This window comes from Pipistrellus hanaki (assembly GCF_964339955.1).
Source record: "Pipistrellus hanaki genome assembly, chromosome: 9".
Lineage (NCBI taxonomy): Eukaryota > Metazoa > Chordata > Mammalia > Chiroptera > Vespertilionidae > Pipistrellus > Pipistrellus hanaki.
Genome location: NC_140511.1, coordinates 59,479,740 through 59,489,731, shown reverse-complemented (window position 1 = coordinate 59,489,731; position 9,992 = coordinate 59,479,740). Strand labels below are relative to the sequence as shown.

The following is a 9,992-nucleotide window of genomic DNA, read 5'->3' as shown; positions in this document are numbered from 1 at the left end:
CCAGGAAAATAAGTAATGATTTCATCCTCCATCGACATACTTTCCAACTAGAGATCTCTAATCCAGGTCTTTGTCCTGAGCTATATGTGCACATATATCCAACTGCCAAGTGAAATAGCTCAGGGGCAATGCAAGTTCAGTCTGTTCGAGACTGCATTCATTTTCTTGCTCAAAATCTTGCTTCTGCTCTCCTTGAGCAATGGAATTGCGGTTAATTTCTCCTGCCTAGAAACCTGGGAGACATCGTAAGCATCTCCCTCATCCTTCACTTACACTGCATCATCAGTCTAGATTGAGCCTCGTATCTCTCCATTCCCTCTTCTAGCATTTTAATTCAATCTTCTTAATTTCTCATATGAGTTCCTAAGGTAGATTTATAAACACATACATGGATTTATGACCTCTAATCTTTCTCATTTATAATTCCCTTCACAATGTACCCAGATGAATATTTAAAAAATGAATATCTGATCAAGGCAGTCTATCACTTGAACACCTTTAAATGGCTCCTCATTGTTTTTCAAGATTAAATATCAACTCTTTAGTGCAACACATGTTTCAACATTTTATAACTTGGCTCCCATCTCTGTCTCCAGCCTTGTATATGTGTTCTCACCTTAATTCATTCTCTCCCTCTTCAGCCTGTTATTATACCTAATAATAGTTAACATCAATTGGGCACTCACTCTAAGCTAGGAACTATGCTAAAAGCTTAAAGTCAGTGTTTTCCAAAGTTCTCTGAAGATACGTATCACCTGAGGTGTTTGCTAAAAATCTAATTCCTGGTCCCTGTTCCAGATCCATTGAATCAAAATCACGAGGGAATGACTCTGGGAAGTTGAAATAAACACACACACACACACACACACACACACACACACACACACACACGCCCCATCATGGTGACCCTTACCTTACCATTAGAGACATTTGGGAAAACAATGCTTTACATAAGTTTTTATTTAAACCTCATAAAAATGAATGAGATAAGAACTGTTGTTAGTTTCATTTATAGATAGAAAAACTGAGGCTTAAGGGAAGAGGTACTTTGTCCAAAGACACATAGTTAACTGATTGTCATTATTATGATTTGAACTGAGCATCAAATTCCAGAGTTTACACCGCTGTTAAATTCTACTTTCTCACATGTGTGTTAACACATGTGCTGTGTGCACTCTCAATTCTCTATGCTTCTTCTGTTCTTTGAGTTGGGAAGTTTTCCCATATTTGCATAGAAAACTATCAATCCTTATTCAACTCAGCTGAAGCTTTCATTACCTCCCCAGTCTGGTTGGTTGCTTTTCCATGAACTGTTATGTTATTTTGTTGACATAATGAATCATCATTTATATCCTTGCTTGTTCCCCTATCAGACTAGAAGCAGGCACATCTCCAGTCTTTCTATGCCCTTGGTCTAGCAGAGTTCCTGACATATCCAAGTTATGTGATAAATATCTTCTGAATAAAAAAAGTATAATAAGTAACTTTAGTATGGCAAGTGCTTGGGGTTTAGATGTGGTGAGTTGATGGGGTTAGGCTCACTCCAGAGAATTACTTGTTTTGGGGTATTGAATCTTGCCTCTTAGAACCAGGCCGTGTCCCTTTGAACTTACTTGGCTTTTCATTCTAGGGGTGTTGCTAGGAGAGATGGGATTGAGAAACCAACCCATTCATTTTGAAGCTCAAAGGAATCAAATGTGTGATATACTTTGGTAGCTCCAATAGAAAAAGAGAATGAAGGCCCCAGAAAGGGATAGTGTTATAAGGGGAAGGGATGACAGAGCTGGCAATGTGAACTCTGGATATAGAAGGCTCAATGTCAGAGTTCAGAGAATTAAAAAGGTATGCTGACATGGGCTTGGGGCACTCTCAACCCAGACTCCCAGTGCTATGGGTGCACTAAGGGTGCAAAGCAAAAGTTAAAACATAGTTGGAAGTAGTGTTCTCACTTGGTCTTAAGGCAACAGAGAGAGCTCTGTAGTGGTGTCAGTGAGTAAGACTTTTAAGACAGGAGGCTTGGCGAGGGCTCAAAATGTATGGACTAAGGGTCTACCTATTTCCAGGATTTCAGCAAACAGTAATGCTCAGGCTGCCCTTTTGGCAGGGGTACGAAAGGGACTGGGCTCACAGGAGTGGGATTTCCATGGCTGTCAGTGACACCTGTGTTCCACTATTGGGGACGAGGCAGTGGTGACGGAGGAAGCCAAAGGATCAGGTGAAGCTTTCCAGAAGTTCACAGACACCATGTTCATTTATGAGGGTTACAAATGTCTTGGGTATACCTTTCCCAGTTATGAGTTGAAGGCAAGAAATGAGGAGAGCTGGCTTATGGACAGGTGTAAGCTATCCTGGCAGGTTTTGAAATATTTATTTGTGGCACGAGAAACTTAGGCAGCCTAGATTTTCTCTTAATGTGCATGCTTGGGTATGGTGTCATAACTTATGTTTAAAGGAAATGTTGAAATCACCAGGTCTAGAAGATTTGGAAATTTGGGTAATAGAATTCTTTTTTTTTTTTTTAATATTTTTATTGATTTTGTACAGAGAGGAAGGGAGAGAGATAGAGAGTTAGAAACATTGATGAGAGAGAGTCATCGATCAGCTGCCTCTTGCACACCCCCTACTGGGGATGTGCCCACAACCAAGATACATGCCCTTGACCGGAATCGAACTCGGGACCTTTCAGTCCCCAAGCCGACTCTCTATCCATTGAGCTAAACCAGTTTCGGTTGGGTAATAGAATTCTTTAACAAAAGTGAGTAAAACGAGATCAACCAAAGGACTTGTATGCATGCATATAAGCATAACCAATGGACACAGACACTAGAGAGAGGGTGTGAGGGTAATGGGGGGATAAGGACACATATGTAATACCTTAATCAACAAAGAAAAAAAGAAAAAAAAACCCTAAAAAACAAATAGGCAAAAAAAACCCAAGAAAGGTATCGTGTGTGTGTGTGTGTGTGTGTGTGTGTGTGTGTGTGTGTATGTGTGTGTGTGTGTGTGTGGTACTTGTATGCATATATGCATATATTTATAGCTCAAGGATACAGACAACAGTTTGATGAAGGTCTGGGAGGAGGGAGGAAGTGGAGGGAAAATAGGCAACATCTGTAATAATATCAACAATAAAAAATAAACTTACATAAAGTGAAAAAAAAAACAACCCAAATCTTTGAAAATATGAACCTTTTCTCAAGCATGGTAAAGACCATCATATGCAGTTATAAAATGAGACCACATAGGCAATAGAGCAAAACCACATTTTATATGAGACATGTTTTATTTAAAACAAGCTTTATTTGAAACAAAGGCTTTCTTTAGAAAAGGTGTTATTTGAAGAAAGGTTTTATTTGGTCCAACACTATTTGTAGGCATTCTGGAGACTCATTTATGGGCAACAGAAATTAGATCGCACATGCGCTACACCAGAAGGGATGCTCTGTTGGGAAAAGAGAGAACACAGCTGCAAACATCTAAAGAGTTGGCATTGGGGATTACAAAGAAAAAAAAACTCTCATGAGAAAGGTGACACGTTCAATGCCAAGGAAATTAATATGTAAATGACATGGGTCAGGTCCGTGAAGACCAATATCCCTAGCATAGCTGACCAGATACACTCACTGGAATCTTTCTGAGATCACAGGCAGGAGATTCAGTTTCTATTCTGGACACTCCGCCTTAAGATGCGAAGCCTTGACATGACCACATCCCAGTCGGCGTAAGCTCCTTCTAGATGGCGGGATATCTCAGTCCCAGCTTCGTAGCTACGGCGGCCATGCAGTAAGCGCCAGTTATCAAAAGTAATCACATCACCTGGACAAAAGATTTCTCCATGTGAATAATCACGTCTTTAACGTTTGCAGAGCTAGAAAATGCAAAATATCCTTGCTGCTCAGCTTACATCAAGAAACAATATGTTTACTTCTTTACATAAAACCCATGCATTCACTTTGCACCTAAATCAGGTCACTGGGTGCAAACAGCTTTAGACATTTTGACATTTAAACTACACAGCCTGGCCGGCTCCTGTGGGCACTTATATTGTTCTTACTTAAAAGGTCATCTTTGTGTAAAATGTTTGAGTTGTTCTTCCTGACTGTTATTTATCTCTTACTTAGAAATGTTTATTTCCAGTGTAATAGCAAAAATAATTATAAAGATAATAACCTTCTTGGTTTGTCTTCTATGTTTGTGGTATTTTATGCACATTATTTCTAAGCCTTGTAAAAATCCTAAAAAAAGAGAGCATTATCTCATCTTTTCATACATGAAGAAACTTCGGCTTCAAGAAGTTGAGGGATTTGCCTGAAGCTATGGTGCCATTAAATGGTAAAGCTTGGATTCCAGCTCCTATTTATTTTGTATTTTTCTCCCATGGTATTTCCATTTTACTTTACTACTTTAAAAATCAGCCTGTGTGACTGCATAGCAGTGGGTTTATGAAGATTCCTAGTATTACTTTATTATACCACGATCAATTAAAAAATAATCATAAGTGAAAAAAAGTCTTCTACATGGTCAAATCAGTGGCAGAAAGAAATTATGCTTTTTATTTGAAGCCTTCAGTTTGATGTTGTTTTACTGCATCAAGATGGTCCAGGAAAAACACAGTGCTTTCTGTTTATTTATTTGTTTGTTTGTTTGTTGTTTATTTATTAAAACTCTTTTTTTGAGAGAGGAAGGGAGAGGGATATAGAGATAGAAACATCACAGATCAGCTTCCTCCCACATGGCCATTACTGGAGACAGAGCCCACAACCTGGGCATGTGCCCTGACAGAGAATTGAATCTTGGTTCAAAGATCCACACTCTACCACTGAGCCATATTGGCCCACCAAAATAAAGCAGTTCTTGAAAGTTTTCTAGCTACTTGAAATAAAGGAGCAGAGCAGGCTGTTGTGGCTCATTGGCTGAGCATTGATCCATTAACAAAGAGGTCACTGGTTTGATTCTTAGTCCTGACACATGCCAAGTTGTGGGCTCAATCCCCAGTAGGGGGTATGCAAGAGGCAGCTGATGAATGATTCTCTGTTATCATTGATGTTTCTATCTCTCCCTCTCCCTTCCTCTCTGAAATAAATAAAATTTTTTTTTAAATTTTATTTCTGGTAACACTATGTCGACCAGATCAGATAAGTTTAATGAACAAACATTACTCCTACAGTTTAGAGTGAGAACCATGAAAATAATTTGATATCTACCAGGATAGAAGAATTAAGTACAAGCTTCAGTTTACATTGATTGGTTATCAGGGTAGAAAATATAAGTCATCAGTCTTGACATCAGACATGAGATTTCCTTAGGTCTATAGCTTATCTTTCAGGTATTTATTCTTTAGGTTGGAGTTATTAAATTTTCTTGTGCTTAAGAAATACATAGACACTTGTTTAAAATGAATATTTTTAAAGCCCGAAGAGTCAATAGAGTGGAAGTGGGGTCTGGGAGTCGGCTCTTTAAGCAAGCTGGCTGCTCCCCAAGATTCTACTGTCAGTGTTCCACATTCAGTGCTTGAGCAAAACAGCTCTCTATTGCTCTAAATGGTTAAGGATGGAGAAATACATCCTTTCAGCTGTTTGAGAAAACATGTTCACTGACCTGGATTCATCTTAAAAGTGAACTTGGATTCTTTACAGTTCATGAGGTCCACAAACTCCTTCAGAGCAGCATAAAAAGGCTGAACCTTTTCAACAGGTACATCGAATATTGTGTCTCTCGTTGCATTATTGAAGTTGATTCGAATCACTTGGCCTTTATCATCTAATCTGTTTTTTTGAAAGAGAAAAAGTTAAATATATAAGTCACAAAGTATCCATTTACATTTATAAGAGTCAATTTGTCTTGAAAGATGTTTCTGAAACACAGTATTGAAGAATCCAAGCACATGCACAGAAAAAGTTAATGTTATCTGTGGTACAATGTACTTATTTATTTTTTTCACTTAGAGAGTAGTTTTGAAATCTTACCCCCTAAGCGCCAAATGATTCAAACTGATTTAAAATAAACATTACCAAAGACTATCATTATAAAGTTTTTACGTTTTAGAGAAACAAATTCATTCTTCATTCTTTAAAACAGTAGCTTTTACATTACTAAAGTATTTTTATGTTATACTTTAGAAATTGAGCTTTTAAGTATAATGTTATTGGTACATTATTGGAAAGAAAGACCTTTTTAAAAAAAGTTTGAAACATACTTTTCTAACTCAATCCCTAGTTTACAGATGAGGAAACCGAGGGACAGAGGAAAGGAGAGACTAGCCTAAGGTACATCTTTGAAACTTTCTACCTGGGGCACCCTTTGTGCCACCCTCCATTGTTACTGACAAGGATGCCATAACTTTAACTTCTTGGAGATCTTTTATTTTAGCCATTCTGGTGATCAGATCTTCTTTTAAAATATATTTTTATTGATTTCAGAGAGGAAGGAAGAGGGAGGGAGAGATAGAAACATCAATGATGAGAGAGAATAATTGATTGGCTGCCTCCTTCATGCCCCGCACTGGGGATAGAGACCGCAATCCAGGCATGTGCTCTGACTGGGAATCAAACCATGACCTCCTGGTTCATAGGTGGACACTCAACCACTGAGCCATGCCAGCCAGGCTATTCTTTCTTTCACTCATGCCATAATTCCTTGATGGGAATGGGTATGGTAATTATCAGCTCTCTCTTTTAGAGTGAAAGGAACCTTGTGATTCATTAATTAAATGCAATGATAATTGTTTATCTCATATTATATTGTGCTTAAACTTTAGTTTCTGAGAGTTCATATACATAAGCAAAAATAATCAGTTTTCTCTCTGTGTGTGTATGTGTGTGTGTAACACAATCTCTGTCTCCTTTCACCTATTATTTATTCTCTATCTGAGAAAACAAGACACATTTATTATTTAGCATTCTCAGCAATGACATGAGGGGAAATAGAAAGCAAATTAGTGATAAGGTCTATAGAAGACATTGTTTTGTTGATTGAAAAATGTTAGAGGAGATGAATAGTTGGCATCTTGAAAAGCTGCCTATAACCTTATAACAAAAAATACTTAAATATGTAAAAGCTTTGTAAGAAGGAAATCATGTGTACAATAACAGAATAAAAGGAAGGTTCCAGTACAGAGTTACATACTAAGAAAAGGTAAAAGTCTCTCCAAAATGAGGAATGACTGGCTATATATTAACTATACAAAAATAAGAATTTAAATATAAACTAGCCCCATGGTATCTATAAACCAGCAAGAGATCATCAGTGATGCTGACAACAGAACACAATGAAAGGACTGTAGCCTCACCTCCTACAATCTGCTGGTGCTGTGACTCCTCCCCACTACTTACAATATTATGTCTCATTGAGGGAGAATGATGCTTGATGGGACTTCTTGAATTTGTTGAGGAAATGGCACTATGGTGCTGTCCACTACATCCCATTTTATGAGGATAGGCAATAAAAATTTATTTCAGATTAGAAGTGTCTTGTATCTTGCAAATTAAATATGTTCCCTTCTTTCTTTGGTCTCTAGACCCAACTTGGAGCTGAAATCTATTCTCAATATATGTGTTGAACTTCATGGAAATTTTACCTAGCTAAAATTTATTTTGCCCTTTCTGAGTGAGAAGGGGACATTTATTGATTATCTCTATTCATTCTTACTTCAATAGTATGTGGTAGTTATTAAATGACTCCCCTTTTACTGGCTCTCTTTTTACCATGGGTTAGCCAGCATAAGCCACTTGACCAAAACTAGGGAAGGAGTTTTCTTTAGGTGATTGAATTTGAAACCACTAAGAAGCATTGCTATAGCTTAATCTCACCATTATTATTTTTTGTCCAAGTTTCTTGATTTGTTTATTTTTTCTTGTACTGTATCTAACTCTGTCAACAGTCTCCAAGTCTTTTTGTACTAGATAAACATCTCAAAATAATTATAGCATGTACAAACAAAGAAAATGAAATGAACCCAAGTACAGAGAGGACCAAGGCTCTTGATTAACTAAAACCCTCATTGTTTCATCTCCTATTGTTAAAAATACATTTTTAAGCGAGTTAATGTTAACCATTTGATATTCTCTAGGCATGTTCTGAGACCTTAAAAATGGTCAAATTTTGGAATTTTACTACCAGAAATAACAAAACCAAATCATGATTTAGATTAGGGGTGTCGAACTCAATCAGAGAAGGGGCCAAAATCTAAAATCCAGCCTAAATCGCGGGCCGAATGGTTTACTGAACAGTCATAAACTGACAATGTCATAAACTGACAGCGGAGTGCAGTGATGACAGCGCGGTGCGGGCCACATTGCAAGGCCTGGCGGGCTGGATTTGGCCCGCGGGCCTTGTGTTTGACACATGTGATTTAGATGGTGAACATCCAGGTGATTTCACTCAATAGCTAAGTTTTTGGCCTCTCTTCACTAGCCTTGCAGAATCATTAATCAAATTGGGCCACAACAAAATTAGCACTTGTCATAGATCCCCCATCTCCAGTAGATCCCCTCTGATAAGTCTAGTACCCACCTGACAGCATACACAGTTATTACCATATTATTAACTATATTATCTGGCAGTACTTCAGATCCCCATGACTATTTTGTAACTACTTAATCTCTTTACCTTTTCAACCATCTTCCTCAACCCCTCCCATTGACAGCCAGAAATTTATTATCTGATCTATGAGTCTGTTTTTATTTTATTTGTTTATTTTGTTCTGCAGATGCCACATACAAGTGAAACCATATAGTATTAGTCATTCTCTGTCTTTCATGGGTTTTTAAGGTTACTTTAGAACAGTTAAAACTGTCTTGTTAAAACTAGTAATCCAAGAGTTAGTTCTTCTCTTTCCCATCTCTATGACTGACCTCTCAGAGAATGTTATCTTGAACTAGAGTTTATTTTTGACCTCTGTTTTTCTCTCACATCCTTCATCTACTATGTCAGAAAAATATGCTGTTTTGACCTACAAAATATGTTGCAAAACAAATGTGTCTCCACACTTCCACTATTACCACTTGGATTACTCATGTTCAAGGCATCCTCTCCTCTAACGTGAAGTCCTAAAGTAGCTTTTAAAACTGGTTTTCCTGCGTCAATCCTTGCTCTTTTCTACATTCCATGCAACCCAGCAGTCAGGATGATGGATTTAAAATGTAAGTAAGTATGTATAAATGCAAGTGTCCCTCTTTTGGTCAAAATCTTGCAGCAGCTCCTATTTCATTAACAGTGAAAGTCAATGACTTACAATGGCTAGCAAGACTCTTCATGGACTTCCCCATTTGACCTCCTGTCTCTCTCTCCTCTCCTCTCTCTCTCTCTCTCTCTCTCTCTCTCTCTCTCTCTCTCTCAAATATATTTTATTGATTTTTTTTACAGAGAGGAAGAGAGAGGGATAGAGAGTTAGAAACATCGATGAGAGAGAATCATCAATCAGCTGCCTCTTGTACACACCCTACTGAGGATGTGCCCGCAACCAAGGTACATGCTCTTGACTGGAATCGAACCCGGACCTTTTAGTCCACAGACTGACGCTCTATCCACTGAGCCAAACCGGTTTTGGCTGACCTCCTCTCTTAATACTCAGTTTTACCCTGGCCCTTGGCTTTATCAATTGCACCAGCCATGCTCCTAGGCCTTCTCAAGCCCTTTGCTCTAGCTGTTTCAGGAAATGCTTACCTCTGAGCAATCTTCCTCATTTCTTTAAATTTTTTCTCAAATATTGCCTATTCGGTAAAGCTTTCTTCACCACATTATTTAACCATACAAGTTCTATCCTCCCTAAGTATTTGGTCCTACAGATTCTCCTTATCATGCCCTACCTTTCCTTTTTTTCTTGAGTACGTAAAAATGTTTTAACCTTCCTTGTAATTTATTTATTTGTTTTAAAATTTCAAATTCTCCCATTCTCCGCTAGACTGTAAGCACCAGATCTTTGTTTTGTTCACTGATATATACCAAGCACCAGGAAGAGTGGCTGGCCTCCATAAATATTTGTTAAATGAATA

At 37.9% G+C, this 9,992-nt stretch overlaps 1 protein-coding gene across 7 annotated transcripts in view; it reads right to left on the bottom strand.

Moving 5' to 3' along the window:
• Positions 1–3,260: 3,260 nt before the first annotated feature.
• Positions 3,261–9,992, bottom strand: part of BBOX1 (gamma-butyrobetaine hydroxylase 1) — a 63,630-nt gene continuing 56,898 nt past the window's right edge. For all 7 annotated transcript variants that reach the window (XM_084893610.1, XM_084893606.1, XM_084893607.1 and 4 more), the window contains 2 exons: positions 5,599–5,765; positions 3,261–3,816 (listed from right to left, as the gene is read on the bottom strand). In XM_084893610.1, coding sequence (XP_084749736.1) covers positions 3,656–3,816; positions 5,599–5,765 — 328 coding nt within the window. In that variant the 3' untranslated portion in view covers positions 3,261–3,655. The remainder of the gene's footprint in view (positions 3,817–5,598; positions 5,766–9,992) is intronic.